The sequence below is a fragment of the Cnephaeus nilssonii genome (assembly GCF_951640355.1).
Source record: "Cnephaeus nilssonii genome assembly, chromosome: 2".
NCBI lineage: Eukaryota > Metazoa > Chordata > Mammalia > Chiroptera > Vespertilionidae > Cnephaeus > Cnephaeus nilssonii.
In genome coordinates this window covers 75,408,319-75,427,060 of record NC_137073.1, presented here as the reverse complement: position 1 = coordinate 75,427,060, position 18,742 = coordinate 75,408,319, and the positions used below count along the sequence as shown (strand labels likewise).

General features: G+C 42.6%; 1 protein-coding gene across 1 annotated transcript in view; it reads right to left on the bottom strand.

The window, feature by feature from the left end:
- Positions 1-18,742, bottom strand: part of ANKRD31 (ankyrin repeat domain 31) — a 115,673-nt gene extending 96,931 nt beyond the window's left edge. The window contains exons 1-3 of the mRNA XM_079784874.1: positions 18,435-18,742; positions 9,903-9,976; positions 5,106-5,215 (exon numbers count right to left, since the gene is read on the bottom strand). Of these exons, the coding sequence (XP_079641000.1) occupies positions 5,106-5,215; positions 9,903-9,976; positions 18,435-18,538 (288 nt within the window). The 5' untranslated portion in view covers positions 18,539-18,742. The remainder of the gene's footprint in view (positions 1-5,105; positions 5,216-9,902; positions 9,977-18,434) is intronic.

Genomic DNA, 18,742 nt, shown 5'->3' with positions numbered 1-18,742 from the left:
TATGTATAATATTTTGTGGGATCACTATACCATTTTCCACAAGGCTGCAACCATTCTATATTTCCCACCAGCAATGAGCAAGAATTCTGATTAAGAGAGAATGTTACCCTGGCTGGTTTGGCTCAGTGGATAGAGTGTCGGCCTGCGGACTGGGGGGTCCTGGGTTCGATTCCGGTCAAGGGCATGTATCTTGGTTGTGGGTACTTCCCCAGTGGGGGGGGGGGGGGTGCAGGAGGCAGCTGATCGATGTATCGATGTTTCTCTTTCATGAATGTTTCTCATTCTCTATCCCTCTCCCTTCCTCTCTGTGAAAAATCAATAAAATATATTTTTAAAAATAGAGAGAGAGAATGTCACCTGCCAACTTAAAAAGATTGATACTGATACACACACACACACACATCAGCTACATATATAATAAAACAAGTACTATATGTACATATAAATCTCTCTATGAGTGCTGGCCTTGCCAACCACGATCCTTCTTCTATTATCTGGTCATCAAACAAGCGTGTGATTGTTCATTTCCTTCAAGGTTCTCATTAATGTTCATTTAAACTGATTTCACCTTTACATGTGGGTAAGGATGGAAGGTGAAAGCTGCAGAATGGAGAAGGAAAGTGAGATTCAACCTGAATTCACACCTCTCAGATAAAGAGTTCCACTGGTAATATCCATAAGATTGAACTAATCATTATTCCCTGTCAAACAAGTATTTTCCATATGATCAAAAATGGATTATATAAAAAAATGGATTATAATAAAACCAGTGATGCCCCTGTACTAATCAGGGTTCTCCAGAGAAACAAAACCAGTAGAATATGTATATACATATAGAAAGAGATGTATTATAAGGAATTGGTTTCATGGACTGGCAAGTCCAATCTGCAGTGTGGGTCACGAGGCTCAAGACTCAGGAAAACTGATGATGCAGACAAAGTCCAAAGGCTGTCTGCTGGAGAATCCTGTCTTGCTCAGGGCGGCTGGTCTTTTTGTTCTATTGAGGCCTTCAACTGGTTGGATGAGGGCCACCTACATTATGGAGGGTAATCTACTCTACTAAAATCTATTATTTAAATGTTAATATCATTAAAAAACATCCTCTCAGAAACTGCTATTCTAAACATTTTCCATGTAAAGTTTAAAAACTGTATTCCAAAAATATATGTCAGCTAGAAATATAATAAAACAGGTACTATATAGGTGTAGCAAAAGTAGGTTTACAGTTGTTTATATGGAAAATAATACAATAATCCTGTATAATAAAAGCCTAATATGCTAAGTGTCTGGTCGTCCAGTTGTCCGTTCAACCAATCAAAGCATAATATGCTAATGATATGTTAAGGCTGCGCAACCGCTCACTATGACATGCATTGACCATCGGGGGCAGATGCTCTGACCAATAGGTTAGCTTGCTGCTGGGGTCCGGCCAATTGGGACTGAGCAAGATGGGCCAGACACGCCCTGGAGCCCTCCCACAGTCCCTCCCCGGCTGGCCAACCTCCCGAGTCCCTCCCTGGTCCCGATCCTGCACCAGTTGGGTCCCTTGGCCTGGCCTGCACCCTCTCGCAATCCAGGACCACTCAGGGGATGTCGGAGAGCTGATTTTGGCCCAATCTGCAGGCCAGGCTGAGGGACCCCACTGGTACACAAATTCATGCACCAGGCCTCTAGTTAATAAATAATAATATAAGAATAAACTGTTTCACATACTCATAACTGTAAATCTACTTTTGTCCCACCTTATATATATCAATGAAAATAAATGTTCAAATAAAATAAAAAATAAAAATTTAAAAATAAAAACTGCTTGCTATATAGCACCTGTAAATAATAAGGAAAGATATTGCAAAACCCAACAAAAATGATGAATATGATATATTTTAAAAGATGCTGCTTATATTTTTATTTTATTTTTTAAGAATAGTTTATTGATTTTTTGAGAGAGAGAGAGAAACATCGGTGTGAGAGTGTAACATCGATTGGTTGTCTACTGCACACCCCCTACCGGGGACTGAGCTGACAATTCAGCCATGTGTCCTTGACCGGGAATCAAACTGGCAACCTTTTGGTGTACAAGCCAACTGAGCCACACCGGCCAGGACCTGCCTATATTTTTAAAAATTAGTATAGTGTATAACAAACCAAAGATCCTCGATTTCTACAAAGTTTATCCTTATCCAAAATAATCCATCATTTCTAAAATATTATGTTTTGAAGTTGAAACATAAATATTGTATATGAATACTAAGGAAGAATTTATTTAGAAATCCATTTAGTATTTTTTTGGAATTTATTTAGAAATAAATTCAAGGTATAAAGCAATATATTTTATTATTTGAAAATAATTATGGGAAAGCATCTTTTCTGGTGTCTCTATTTCTTTATTTGATAAAATCAATTTCCCTCATATTATTTCTTCTCCCTTCCCTGCCCCCCCCCCCCAGAGTGGACTTTTCTCTCCCCCCACCACCCGCAAGAGTGCCTTTTATTTCAAATTGACCAAGTGTAAAGGTTGAGGGAAAGAGACCCAAGTCTGTCTGTCTCCTTGGCTGAGTCCCACTTGCATTTCTATACATGATTCACACAACAACAAGCCCCCACTGGCTAATGTCACAAGGTTTCTGAGTGCTGGAATATAAAAAAGAATAACTGTGGAAAGTGTTGGGGTCTGTTTTTTAAGGTGGGAATGGTTTATTTTCATAGAATAAAAATTAAAATAATGAGAGTAATATGTATCAATTTTTAAAATAATATTAAAATTCACTACAGATTTAAACATTTTGGTTATATGGTCTAACTTTTACTGTAGACAAAAAAAAGAGGGGTAGGGGAAAGTTAAAGGAGATATCTATTTTACTACCAATGAATTCCCATGAAGGTGAAAAAAAGAGGGACAAATATCAAATATTTCATTTATCCTTCTTATTATAATTTTACAACAAGCCCATACAGCATATAGCTGATTTACTATCTGATGTCCAACCTTTGAAAGATATAATCATAACTCTTTTTTTAATTGTTTAAAGTATTACATATAGTAGTACATATATCTCCTTTTTATCCCCCATTCACTTTCCCCCAGCCTCTCCTACCCCATTAACTCTTAAAGTCCTGTAAAGCAATTGTTCCAAGCTGGTTGATTATCAAAAATTACTTGGGAGTCTTTCAAAAATGGAGATTCCTAAGTTCCACTCAAGTACAGGTGTTAAGAGTTTATATTTTTAGCCAAAACCGGTTTGGCTCAGTGGATGGAGCGTCGGCCTGCGGACTGAGGGGTCCCAGGTTCAATTCCGGTCAAGGGCATGTACATTGGTTGCGGGCACATCCCCGGTAGGGGGTGTGCAGGAGGCAGCTGGTCAATGTTTCTCTCTCATCGATGTTTCTGGCTCTCTATCCCTCTCCCTTCCTCTCTGTAAAAAATCAATAAAATATATTTTTTAAAAAAAAGAGTTTATATTTTTAAAAAGCTATCCAAGTGAGTCTGATAATCAAGCTTTCAAAATCACTGTTCTGAGGTATAATCTAGAGCAGTGATGGCAAGCCATTTCTGATGACACGCGGCTGCATGCCGAGGATGAAACATTTGCTGCTCCTGAGGATGAAACATTTGCGACTAGAGTCTTGGAGTTAGTTTTTTCCTCAAAGTAACACACTACCCAAGTTATGCTCAGTTTTTTGGCGAAGTTTGACACACCAAGCTCAAAAGGTTGCCCATCACTGATCTAGAGCCTGGTACAATATTCTCATAGCAAATGTTTCTGAAATAAACTGAAAAAATTATTACTTCCCATTTCACAATTACTGAAACTAAGGAGGAAAATGTTTTTCCCTTAACTCAGAAATTGCAAAATGATTTTTAAGCAAATTATTAGAAACTAACTATAGACATTTCAGCTTCAAGAAAAAATATTTTATGTTAAAATTTTCTTTCAACCAGAGATAATTCAAGTGAGACACCTTCCTAGGTATAATATTAAATAGATCCTCATAGTCAAATCTTCCCTTCCATTCCTTAAGACTTTGTAGGTATCTCTGGTTAGCTAATTTATTTATGCCAAGGTCAAGGTACTAAATCACCCCTTACCTTTCCTCAAGGTGATTACATTACAAAGAAGCAAATAAAAATGTGTGTATATAAGTGTGTATACACACACATGCATTCACACACACAGCACAACAGAAAAGCCTTTCAGTGGCCCATACCTCAAATTCTATCACATAGACTACTATCTTCTTCATAAATTTAAGATGACTATGACATATCATGGAGATGAAAATTGTTATTATATTCTAATTTTACTTCTTATAACATTCTGTTCCTCTCACTTCTACATCTCTACTGAAAGAGAAAAATAAAGGAAAGAGGAAAAAGGAAATATTTTAACACCTCCTCCTAAAAAAAACTGTTGTTGGTGTCCCTCGTTAGGGTACCATAATGCCGGGGTTCTTTACCCAGCCTACAAAGGGTTCAGCATTCTGGAGAAAGGAGCTGCACATAGATTCAAGAAGGAGTCCAAGGACGAAAGATATTTTTGAAAGGCATTGGGGGTCAGAGGAGCTTCAGCTATAGGGAACTGAAGACTCTCCTTGTCTCAGGATGCCTTTTATTAAACACAATTTGTCCCAAGGCAAGGTGGAAATATACACTTCAAAGGGTAAGGTATCAAAGGGTACAAAAGCATTATCAGTTTGGGGAATAGCCTACAAGCTGTTCAGGTGTTTGGCCAACAGGAGGCAATAAAATGCCCTGAGCTGTCTCGCAGCTAACAATTATCCTATTCAGGTTTGGGGGAAGTGCCTTAGCCGTTTCCAACAGGTAAATGACATATGTGGCTCAACCTTGTTGAGCCCACCAAGTCCCATCAACCTTTTGACGGAACTCTTGTAATTATTACATGCTGGAATTGGTTCTCAGCAAACTGTCTTTCAATAAATTTGCAACAGGGAAATAGAATGATTAGCTAAGAAAGGAGAAAAAACTGATAAAAGATAGAAGCAGCAAAATAACAGACAAAAAGAATTAATCATTAGTAACTTGCCGTTCTTTAAAATAACATTTCCAATTTTTAACAAGTATGTATTGAATCAATATGCTTACACACCTGTAAGACTGCATCCTCACTAAGCACAGGCATAGTCTTCTTTTTACTTATTTGATTTTGTGGATCCTCTCTGAGCTTCAATCCAAGTTGAATCTCAGGAGAGCGTGTGCCTAGAATGGAATATAATCATAATCATTCATAACAGTTTTATTGCTCTGACAATGATCCAAGGTTTAAAGATAGTAAAAAAAAAAAAGTCATTAAAGATCATTTTGTAAATTATAATTTCCTAATTGCCACTTATATATATTATGGTTTTTAACTTATTAATTAGGAGGAAACATACACACTACAGTGAATAAAATAATACTTGTTACTTTTTTTCAGGATGAATGATGCAAAGGATATATATAGAAAATTATATAGACTTAAATCCCACTAGAAAGAATACTTATTTTTTTTAATCATTTTAGGTCTTTTTTAAAACCCATCATGTTAGTATAATTAAGGAAAAGCCCAAGTTTCTGTTTCAAGATGGCAAATTGAGCCCACATTTTAACTTTCTTCCCTTCCCAATTCCTAAAAAGAATCCAAAGAAATGATTAGGTTTTAAAAATCTAAAACAGCAACGGTTTAAAAAAAAAAGGGGGCGGGGGGAGAGATACCCTCTATAGATTAGAAGATGAAAATAGATTAAATAGAAAACATTAGTAAACAGCTGGTGACTCATCATAGGAAAAGGAGGGGCTCCTTCAGAAGTAACTATATGGATTTCTTCCATCAGAATCCCTGAAAACTACCCAGCTAAGAAATCCCACCAACAAAAGATGGAAGAGGGCAGAAGTTCACAGTGAGTGCTGAGCTTGCTGTTTGTATCCAAGAAGCTTAGGATGAATGTTGTAGCCAGCTACTCTGTGTAGGAAGATATATTCCAGCCCAGATATAGAAATGTACTAAAAGCTAAGGTTGGTAAAATAATGTAATAATGGCACAGAAGTAGAAATAGTCAAAAAGATCAATGAAACAAAACAAAAAGTGGAAAACAGACATATATATATATATATATATATATATATATATATATATATATGGGAACTTATGTAACAACATGATATTTTAAACAGTGGCACCAAGAAGAGTTATTTAATAAATAATATTGGGAAAATTGCTTAATCATTTAGAAAAAAATAAATTTAGAACTACCTTCCCATAGGCCAAAATATTCCAAAAAGATTATTTGTAAAAGCTATAAATATAATAAATGGAAATAAAGATAAAATACTTTATAGTCTTGAAACAGGTAAACTATTTCTAAATTTGAAAAAACTAATAAACCTTAAAAAAAAAGACTGCCCTAGCCAGTTTGGCTCAGTGGATAAAAGCATCAGCCTGCGGACCAAAGGGTCCTGGATCCCATTCCGGTCAAGGGCACATACCTGGGTTGCAGACTCATCCCTGGGCCCTGGCTGGGACATGTGCAGGAGACAACAAATTGATATGTTTCTCTCACATTGATATTTCTCTCTGTCTTCCTCTCTCTTCCACTCTCTATAAAATTCAATGGAAAACTATCCTCGGGTGAGGATTAAAAAAAAGAAGTTAAAAAAAAACCTGACTGACTTTTACTGCATAAAAACTTAAAACTTCTACAATACAAAATATATCACGAATAACATGAAAACATAACTAAGAAACTGGGTAAACCTATTTGCAATACATATGACAACTTTTGTTACCTTTAATATGTAAAATGCTCTTATAAATCAATAATAAAGATTAGGAGATATATAAGGCAATTCACACCAAAAAAAAAGTATGAATGGTCAATATTAATATATGCCTAAATAGTCTTTAATATGAAAATTAAAATAATCAGATACTTTTATTTATCAGTTTTGCAAAGACTGAATATGTCCTATGTTGGATAGAGGGGAAAGCCATTTTTTGGGGGGACCATAATGTCAAGATCTGACACATGTCAGATCCTTTAAAATCAGGATACATTATTTGAAAGTAAATCTAATTTTTGCTAGTTATTTACTCTAAGTAAATAATAAAAAAGTAGGCAAAGGTGTAAGCATTAGAATATTCATATTTGTTATAATATTGAGAAACATCAAAAATATAATCAATTTATTAAGGGTACATTCATACAAAATAATATGTACCAATTTAAAAGGTTAACGTAGATAAATATAACAAAATATGAAACATATTATGTAGTATTATAGCAATTATGAAAAGATATTTATATTGGCATATAAAAGTCTAGAAGGATATACAAATACTAAATGCTGGCAATTTTTGGGAGTGGAACTGTAGGAAAGAATAGGGGGTAGGATCTTTAATTTTCTACATAATATAATTTTTTATTTGTTAAATATTTTATACTTTTAGTAATTAGCAAAAATAATAAAAGTCTATCCATTTGGAAAATGAAATAAAAGAAAAAAACTTGGATGGAATATTAAAGCAGACCTCTAACTTTTTTCCTACTGGCACTTTATACATCAAAGAATACATTCTGGAGACCAATACTACTCACTGTCCCTTCCGATTATAAGTAAGAAAAACCACTCCAAGACAAAACTGTAACTTGCCATTGTGGTATGAGGTGAATTAATGTATAGTGAAAAGACTTTGCAAACTATACAAAGATCTTCATGGTGTTTAGGAAATTTTTCTTCTATACTCATTTCCAGACATCCTCCAAAATGAAAATGCTCACAAGAAGAAATAATAAAAGGAGATAACCTACCATTTAAACACCAACTGCCGAACTGAACTTTTTAAACAGTAACAATTAGTGATAGGCTTTTCTAGACACCATTTAAATTGATCTAGAAGTGGACTCAGGAAGTATGAATTGGCAGGTGAAAGGCACTTTCTAAAAATATATAACTAGACTTACTGTGTGACAATGTTAACTGCACTAATAGGCTATGTTAACTAGACTTACTGTGGTGATCATTTCAAAATATATAGAAACTAGAGGCCCAGTGCACAAAATTCGTGCATGGGGGTGGGGGGGTCCCTCAGCCCAGCCTGGGTCCTCTCACAATCCAGGACCCCTTGGGGAATGTCAGGCCTAAACCAGCAGTTGGATATCCCTCTCACAATCTGGGAGATTATATGCACCAGTGACCATACTTTTCATACAGGTGAAAGGCATCTTGCTGTTGTATGGGTAGCTACAATTTTTGTCCTGATTATAAAAAGTAGCACATAACATGATCCTTCTGAGGTAGCAGTACCATTTTCCCCATCTTATGGGTGGAAAACTGAAGCAGAGAGAAGTTAAGTAATTGGCTTCGTCACACAGTTATAAGTATCAGAATCAGGGCTGACCACAAAATGTGCAAACCAGAGTTCATGCATGTCATCACTAAATCATCCTGTTTTTTCAGTGTTAAGAGTAGCCTTGCCAGGTTTTAATTTTTAAATCTAAGAGACTGTTCCCAATATATAGGGTATGGTCCCTAGGCCTGGCCGGCGATCAGGGCCATCTGTGGGGTGATGGGCGGGTGGGGCGATCAGTGGGGGAGGGGGCCCCTGCTGGCACCCACCTTGGCTGGCAGTCGGGTGCTACCCACTGGCCGGTCCCACCCCCTGATCGCTGCTGCCAGTCACCTCCCTCTTGGGGCGGGGGGCGGAGGGGAGAGAGCAGCTCCTGCGTTGAACATCTGCCCCCTGGTCGTCAGTGCACATCATAGTGACCGGTCGTTCCACTGGTCATTCCGCCATTTAGTCTATTTGCATATTAGGGTTTTATTATCCTACCTAATAAAATAGTAATATGCAAATCGACCGCACCTTCGCTACGCCAAAGCCACGCCTACCAGCCAAAGCCACGCCCACCAGCCAATCAGGGCGGGTATGCAAATTACCCAACAAAGATGGCGGTTAGTTTGCATACGCTGAGGGAGGGTGGAGTGAAGACTGAAGACAACTTAGAAGGAAGAGGGAGGAAAAGCAGAAAGCAAGGTGGCTGCCAGAGGGAAAGCCCGGGCAGGGTGGAGCAAGGCAGGGTGGGGCGGAGCGGGGCGGACGGCAGTGGCGCGCGGGTGCAGGTGTGGTGGCCGCAACAGCGGCGGCAGCGGCAGTGCACGTGGCCGCAGCGGCCGCTTGCAGGATTCTTCCTGCAAATGGGCTACTAGTATAAGATAATGAATCATTATTTTTTACACTTGAAAATAATATGATGTTATATGTCACTTATATCTCAATAAAAAATAATAAAATGAAAATAAATAAAAAATATATACCAAGGATATTTGCAACTTAATTTTGACTGAAAGAATCAGACTGGTTATTATAAAGTACTATTACTGCCCTGGCAGTTGTTGCTCAGTGTGTTGGCCTGTACACCAGAGGGTTGTGGGTTCAATTCCCAGTCAAGAGCATGTACCCGGGTTGCAGGTTTGATCCCCAGCCCCTGTCGGGGTGTGTGCGGGAGGCAACCAGTCAATGTGTCTCTCTCACATTGATGTTTCTCTCTCTTCCCCTCCCCTCTCTAAAAATCAATGGGAAAAATACCCTTGGGAGAGGATTAACAAGAAAAAAGTATTATTGACTTTTTCAGCTTCTAGGGTTAAACTATATAGTTGCGGGGGCGGAGAAGAGCTATCTCAGTACTACTACCATATCTCTGTTGTAAACATCTTCCAGAAGTATGATCCCCATTGCTGTCCTCATAGTAACCGACCTTAATAGACCTCAGGGTCTATTACAGATGCCTCAAAGAAACTAACTCTGTGTAAAGTTAAAGAATAAGACTAAATATAAAAGGAGACATTAATGAAATAATAACACCTGGGAAATTAAATGGATTACTTAGTGAAAAGAATTATTTCTCACCTTTGCATGTTCCACTTATATCAGGATGGAGACTGAACTCAGATCTAAGAGATGTGTCTTGATCAAAGAGCAACCTTTCAAATACCAAAAAGAAGGTACAGATTGTTATCATGTTTCCTAAACAAAGACTAACAATTTAACTGTCAGGTTTTTCCTACAGTTTACTGTCAGTTTTATTTTGTATTGGTTTAGGGTGTACAGCTTAGAGATTAGACAATCATATACTTTACAAAGTGTTCCCCTCAATATTTCCAGTGCCCAACTGGCACATACATAGTTATTACAATATTATTGACTATATTACAATATTATTGACTATATTCCCTATGCTTTCCTTTACATACCTGTGACTATTTTGTAACTACCAATTTGTTCTTCTTAATCCCTTCACCTTTTTCACCCAATCCCCAACCCCTTCTCCCTTCTGGCAACCATCTGCATCTATAAATCAGTTTCATTTATTTTGTTCTTTAGATTCCGCATATAAGTGAAATCATACAGTATTTCTTTCTCTGACTGACTTATTTCACTGAGCATACTACCCTCTAGGTCCATCCAGGCTATCACAAAAACAAACAATCGAATTTAAAAAATGAGCACAGGCCCTGGCCTGTATGGCTAAGTGATTAGAGTGTTGGCCCTCACACCAGAGTGTCATGGGTTTGATTCCGTCAAGGGCACATACCTGGGTTGAAGGTTCAATCCCTGGCCAGCACTGCAGCATTGTCGAGTGCAGGAGGCAACCAATCGATCTTTCTCATACTGATGTTTCTTTCTTTCTCTCTCTCTCTGTCTCTCTGTCTCTGTCTCTCTCTGTCTCTCTGTCTCTCTGTCTCTCTCTCTCTATCTCTCTCTCTCTCCCTCCCTCCCTCCCTCCCTCCCTCCCTCCCTCCCTCTCTCCCTCCCTCCTCGGGTGAGGATTAACAAAAATGAGGACAGGATCTGAGTAGACACTTCTCCGAAGAGGACATATGGATGGCCAACAGTCATATAAAAAGATGCTCAACATCACTATCAGAAAAATGAAAATTAAAACCACAATGAGATATCACCTCACACCTGTCAGAATGGCTATCATCAACAAGTGATAAGTGTTGACAAGGATGTGGAGAAAAGGGAACTCTCATGCACCTGTTGGTGGGAATGCAGACTGGTGCAGCCACTATGGAAAACGTTATGGAGTTTCCTCAAAAAATTCAAAATGGAACTACTTTATGACCCAGCAATTCCACTTCTGGAGATTTATCAGAAGAAACCCAAAAGATTATATGCACCCCTACCTATATTCATTGCAATGTTATTTAGAATAGCCAAGATATGAAAGCAAACCAAGTACCAAGTACCTACGAGTGGATAAAAAAGTTGTGGTACATATATAAGATGGAATATTACTCGGTCATAAAAAATGAAAACTTAACTGTAATTTTTTTATACATAAACTTGCTAACATTCTTAGTTATACCACTATTAATATGTTGGGATGTTACTTCTAAGATTAGGTTACAAAAATTCACTAGCTTCCATCTTGTCTTCCTCTTATTCTCTTGCTTCTATACTCTCATGGAAGTCAGCTTGCTTTGTGAATGCCCTGTGGAGAAGCCTGTGTGGCAAGAAGGTAAGAGAGGAACTAAGGCCAGAGAGGAACTAATTCTGAAAACCACCATGTAGAAAGTGGATCCTTCTCATGAACCCTTGAGATGAATGCAGCCTTGGGAGTCCCTGAGCAGGATGATTTAGTTAAGCAACTCCTAGATTCTTGAAGCACAGAAACTACAAGATAGTAATGTTTATTGTTTTAAGATGCTAAGTTTTGGAGTAAGTTGTTATACAGCAATGGAAAACTAATAAAGAGATTTTAGTCACATTTCCCCAAGTTCTCTTTTTACAGTTGTTTTGTTCAAATCAGAATCCAAACAAGGTACACATTAAATTTAGTTGCTATGCAAGTCTCTTTTTAAATCTATATATTACCCCCAACCTCCCCCACGCCTTTGCAATTTATTTGTTAAAAAACTGGGTTGTGCCCTGGCCGATGTGGCTCAGTGGATAGAGCGTCGGCCTGCGGACTGAAGGGTCCCGGGTTCGATTCCGGTCAAGGGCATGTACCTTGGTTGTGGGCACATCCCCAGTGGGGGGTGTGCAGGAGGCAGCTGATCGATGTTTCTCTCTCATCGATGTTTCTAACTCTCTATCCCTCTCCCTTCCTCTCTGTAAAAAATCAATGAAATATATATATTTTAAAAAAAAAACTGGGTTGTTTTTACTGAAGAGTTTCCCACATTTTGCATTTACTGACTGCATGTCATTTAATATGTTCCTCTATTTTGTATATTTCCTGTAAACTGGTTATTAGATCTAGAGGTTTGATCTAATTCAAGTTCAGTTTGGGGAAGCATATGTGTACTTCCTACAGGAGATAATAAAGTATATATCGGGAAAGGCAGTCTTGTGCATGCAGTTTTTCAACTACCTTTTGGCCTTGAGCTTGAAACACTTTCTTATAAAGAGACCAAGAGTTCTCTCAGGCTGTGCTGGACCTATTACCTTGTGTGAGAATACCTTTCCTTGTTTCAGACTCAATGTGTATTTCTTTGATTTGTTTAAGTGTGTGTCACATGGCACCTGGCCAATCCCACCACTATATATGTCTTTTCTGGGGAGAGGATGAAGTTCTTCGTTCTGTGGCACAAGAGGGTGTGGGCATGCCAATGGCCATGGGGGACCAGTGCTCACTATTGAAGCCAATCTTGCTCTGTCTCTTCTCTATGTAAAGTGTTGTTCCAGCACCGTGTTTTCATTGGTGACTCTAATACCAAGATATAGTGGGTAGAAGTGTCTGGATTTCTGTTTCTGGTGAAAGGCAACAGATGCCACTTGCTCAACATGATGGTTGTAACTCATTTTGTGATGTTAGTGATCATTGATGACCATTGCCTAGGTCTATTCATTATTAAGAGTATATAAAACGGCAATATTCTACTTTATCACTTTCTTCATTTATTAATGGAAATACATGTTTTTAAAAACTTTCACTCATGCCCGGCCAGTGTGGCTCAGTGGTTGAGCGTCAACCCATGAACCAGGAGGTCAGGGTTCGATTACCAGTCAGGACACATGCAGGGGTCATGTAAGAGACAGCCAATCAATTATTCTCTCTCATCATTGATGTTTCTATCTCCCTCTCCCTCTCCCTTTCTCTCTTTGAAGTCAATACAAACATATTTTTTTAAAAACACTTGCACTCAATCAACTATACAATTACTTTCCATCAAGCCATGTTAACTCAGCCAAGTTACTTACAGTTTGCATAGGAAAGGCAAAATAAATGCCTGCTTCTTCCTTTCTTTTTTATTTTGTGTATTTTATTTTAAAATATTTTTTATTGATTTCAGAAAGGAAGGGAGAGGGAGATACAGATAGAAACATCAATAATAAAAACTGCTTCCTGCACCTCCTACTGGGGACCAAGCTCACAACCCGGGCATGTGCCCTTGACCTAAAGTGGACCCAGGATCCTTCAGTCCATAGGCTGACGCTCTATCTACTGAGCCAAACCAGCTAGGGCTGCTTCTTTCTCTTTCCTTATCAGTTTTCAGAATATTGAAATATGTTTTTAAAGACCATTACAAACTCATCGATTTAAATCCACTGTTGTTATAATTCTTTTCAATGTTCAAACTGTCCCATTTTTAGCTAGTGATAGCTTCTTCAAAGTGGCTCATAGGTTTTTTGACATGAACCCACTTATATCAACCCCCAATGTGACTAGATTTGGAAAGAAGTCTTAAAGGAGGCAAATAAGATTATAAGGGTGGGGCCCTAATCTAATATGACTGGTATCTAATAATCTAATTAGAAGAGAGGGATACACCAGGTATGCATGCACACAGAGGAAAGACCATCCTGTATAATAAAGACGGAATATGCAAATTGACCATCACTCCACCGCAAAGCTGGCAGCACCCACGGTGGGGGTGGGGGTTTCCGTAACACAAGATGGCTGCGCCTACAGCAGAGGCGGGGGTGGGGGTTTCCTTAACACAAGATGGCTACACCCACAGCGGAGGCCAAGTTCCCCTAAAGAGCCTTAACGAGCAATCAGCAGGGACCTGAGGCTGCGTCCCCCCATCCACCCCCATGGAGCTTGACAGGGGACCTTAGGCCACACCCCCCACAATGGCGCCAGGTGGGGGACCTCAGGCCGCGCCCCCCACCCGGCAGGGCTTGACGGGGGACCTCAGGCCGCACCCCCCACCCAGCAGGGTTGGATGGGGGGACCTGAGGTTGTGCCCCCCCTCCCAGTGGGGCTTGACGGGCAACCTGAGGCTATACCTGCCTCCTGGCGCCGGGCAGGGGGACCTGATGCAGAGCCCCCCACCCAACGGAGCTTGACGGGGGACCTCAGGCCATGCTCCCACCCCAGGCCAGGGGACCTCAGGCCATGCCCTCCAACCCGGGGCCGGACCAGGGGACCTCAGGCCATACCCCCATCCCGGCGGGGCTTGACAAGGGTGGGACCGGCCAGGTCTGGATCTATCCCAATGTGGTGGGGCTGGCCGGGTCTGGGTCTTGTGCGATTTCGAGGCGCATGTGGGTGGGTGGGTTCTTACTCTGGGTCCTGTGGTGCGCCCCAGACTCTGACAGGAATAAGATTTTCATATACATTTTACTAATTTTCTTTCATCTCTGACACTTCTATTATAGAGAAAGGGAAAATAGCAATATTAAAATATTTCCTCTAATTAATCCCCTTTTAATGTGCACGAATTTTGTGCACCCGGCCACCAGTAGAATTAATAAAACTTCAGGCAGCTGGGAGACAATTTCAAAAAGTCTAACATTTATGGTCATTTAAAGTTCCAAAAGAGAAGAAATTGGTACAGAAAAATATATATGAAGGGCCGAAACTGGTTTGGCTCAGTGGATAGAGCGTCGGCCTGCGGACTCAAGGGTCCCAGGTTCGATTCCGGTCAAGGGCATGTACCTTGGTTGCGGGCATAACCCCAGTAGGGGATGTGCAAGAGGCAGCTGATCGATGTTTCTAACTCTCTATCCCTCTCTCTTCCTCTCTGTAAAAAATCAATAAAATATATTTAAAAATATATATATATGAAGGAATTATAACATAACTTCCCAAGTTTGGTGAAAGACATAAATTTACAGATTCAAGATCAATGAACCAAAAACAGGAAAAAACACAAAGAAAATCATGCCTAGACACATCATAATCAAACTGCTAACAACCAAAGGTGGGGGGAGGAGCAGAGAAAGAAAGCAGACAGACAAAAAAGATGATATACTACATGTATAGGAACTAGTAGCCCGTTTGCACAAAGATTCGTGCAATAGACCTTCATTCACCTGGCTGCCTGCACCAGTTTTCTGCCGGCACCAGGGACCCAGGCCTTGGCTGTGGCCACCGCCTTCTGCCTTTTTCAGGGTCGGGGCTTGGCCCCGGGCGGTGGCCTTGGGCTAGGCAGCACCCAACATCCTTGCTAAGGATCGCAGGAGCCAACCCCCAGTGGTTTCCTGTGATCCGTGCAGGCTGCCCACTGGTGCCCAAGGCCAGGAAAGCCTCCGCCCCAGGCTTTCCTGGCCTTGGGCTCGCCTCACCCAGGGTCCCTGCTACCGATCACAGGAGCCGACCCCCAGTGGTTTCCTGCGATCGGTGCAGGCCCCCCGCTAGTGCCCAAGGCCTGGAAAGCCTCGGCCCCTGGGACCCCCGGGAGCGGCGGGAGGGGCCGAGCCACGCCCCCCCAGGTGGCCGATCAACCCCCGGACCCCCAGGAGGGGCGGGAGGGGCCCGGCCACGCCCCCCCGGGGTGCCGATCGCCCCAGGCACCCCGGGGAGCGGCGGCATGGGCCCGGCCACGCCCCCCTGGGGTGCCGATCGACCCAGGCACCCCCGGGAGCGGCGGCATGGGCCCGGTCACGCCCCCCCAGGGTGCCGATCGCCCCAGGCACCCCCGGGAGCGGCGGCATGGGCCAGGTCACGCCCCCCCCGGGGTGTCGATGGGCCCGGCCACGCCCCCAGGGTGCCGATCGCCCCAGGCACCCCCGGGAGCGGCGGCATGGGCCGGGCCACGCCCCCCCGGGGTGCCGATCGCCCCAGGCACCCCGGGGAGCGGCGGCATGGGTCCGGCCACGCCCCCCGGGGTGCCGATGGGCCCGGCCACCCCCCCCAGGGGTGCTGATCGCCCCAGGCACCCCCGGGAGCGGCGGCATGGGCCCGGCCACTGGGCACCGCCATCTTGATCTTCTCAACGGCGGATATGCCACCCGGAGTCCCGCCCCCAGCCTCCTGCCGGCCCAATCGTGGGCATAGCGGAGGTGCGGTCAATTTGCATGTTTCTCTATTATAATATATAGGAATAGTGATTTAAATTGGAGAGGGGCTTGACTACAAAGGGGCAGCTAAAGGGAGTTTTTCTGGAGTGATGGAACTGTTCTGGATCTAGATTGTGGTGGTGGTTATAAGATTCCATGTACTAGTCAAAATGTTCCCTGGACACCAACAAGAGCAAATATTACTGTATGTGTATTCTATATAATAAAAGCGTAGTATGCAAACTGTCCCCTCGACCAGGAGTTCTCTGGGAGTTTGACCAGTGGGCAGGGCCGGCCAGGGGAAGGGAGGGTGGTCCTGGCCAGCGGCCAGCAGGCGCTAGGAACCCCACTAGTGCATGATTTCATGCACTGGGCCTCTAGTACATAAATAAGCCAGAAACCTGGGTATCATCCTCCATTTCTAATAAACCACCATCTCCTGCCAAATTCACTCTCTAAAGATTTCTCAAATTTGCCCTTTTCCCTCCATTCCCACTGTTTCTTCTTAGTTGAGGTCTCATCATCCCAGATCTACTACTTAGATCTCAAAGCTAAGCTCTTATAAAAGGTGATCCCTTCTCTAATAGTACTAACTTTAATCTGAAAGCTTGTCAGCAATGCAGAATCTCAGACCCCTCCAGATAACTCCTGGATTGGAATCCACATTTTACCAGGATTCCACAGTGATTTACAAGGGCATGGAAATTTTAAAAGCCCTAGTCTAGCCCAGCCAGTGTTGCTCAGTGGTTGAGCATCTACCTATGAACCAGGAGGTCCTGGTTCGTTTCCTGGACACAGCACTTGCCTGGGTTTTGGGCTCCATCCCCAGTGGAGGGGCATGCAGGAGGCAGCCAATCAATGATTGTCTCATCATGGATGTTTCTCACTCTCTCTTCCTCTGCCTCTCTCAAAACAATAAAAAAAAAATTTTTTTTAAAAAAGGAGTGGTGAGCCGAAACCGGTTTGGCTCAGTGGATAGAGCGTCGGCCTGCAGACTGAAAGGTCCCAGGTTCGATTCCGGTCAAGGGCATGTACCTTGGTTGCGGGCACATCCCCAGTAGGGGGTGTGCAGGAGGCAGCTGATCGATGTTTCTCTCTCATCGATGTTTCTAACTCTCTATCCCTCTCCCTTCTTCTCTGTGAAAAATCAATAAAATATATTTAAAATAAAATAAAATAAAATAAATGACTGAAAATTTTTTAAAAAAGAGTGGTGAAAATGGACATCCCTGTCTTAAAAATAAGTAAATAAATAAACAAACAAACAAACAAACAAATAAATATACAAGGCCCTAGTCTAGGACATGCTGGAGTCAACAAAAATCTGAAAATGCTGCTGCTCCACCTAACACTTCACAAGGACACAGGGAGGGCATCAGAGGCCTTGGAAGACCTCACCCTACCAGGCTCATCGTCCTCCACTCCCCGCCCCGGCGTTTAGCACTTCGGTAAGAGCTAACTGTACCTTCCAACACCCACAACACAGTGCTGTGTCCCACCGCCACACCTTGGCCCAGAGCACCTCCTGCTCTTCACCTGGCTAACTCCTCACCCGTCTTCAAGCCGGTGCTCCGAAATCCACCCTAACAAACGCCCACGGCCGCCTGGGTGTCCACAGAAGACACTCTGTGCTCCGAGCCCCGGCCCGGGACTGCCCACGTTACGCTGAGATTGTGTGTCTGTGTCCTTCCTGGCCAAAGGCAGGGGCCTCGTCTCTTTTACCTTTTCCCTGAACCCGGCACCGCAAACGGCCTGTGCTCGGGAAGGTGGTGGTGGCCGAAACGACGGCCCTGTTGGGTTCTTACGGAAGGACCGGTTTCCCGCTGGGTAGTGCCCAGTCCTCCCATCACACATTCTCCTCCTGGGGGAGGTGACGTTAACCACGCCCTGCACCTGAGCTACAAGCTGCGGGCAAGCAGAGGCATTTGAGCTCTTTAGACCTACTACGTTTTTGCCTCAGGCTAAGAGTAAAGGCTTTTTTTTTTTTTCTTCTTTTTTTTAATGCCATAAAGCCATATACATTTTACTCTAAAGCTCATTTTGTCTTAAGTTGGGGCGTTGTGTCCTTATTTATTTACAAGTTCCTCGCGCAGGCCTGGCTGCCTCCCAAGGCCTACCTACGAGGGTCCGGTCATTTCTGCGCCCTCGGCGCCGGGGCCGGGCCTACGGGCGGCCCCTGTCTCCACCCCGGGGGCTAAGGGTCACCTTCGCCAGGGCAGCTCCTCTTCTTCCAGGTCACTCTCCGTCACCGACCCGTCTATCACCGTTTCATCGCTGTCCCAGTCTGGGCCCTGGGCGCCTTTCTCCATCTTCACCCCGCACTTGGAGTCTTTTTTTATCCTCCCTCTCCAATTCTCCCTTTCCCGCAAAAAAAAAAAAAAAAACCAGTGAGCGCCTCTTTAAACTGTGAGTTAAAAATAAGATTCGTGGCGGGAGCCTGGCCTAGCACGGCGTGCTGAGGAGACAGAGGGACCAGGAGGGTCGTCGTGGCAAGGCGGTCCCGTGGCCGCCCG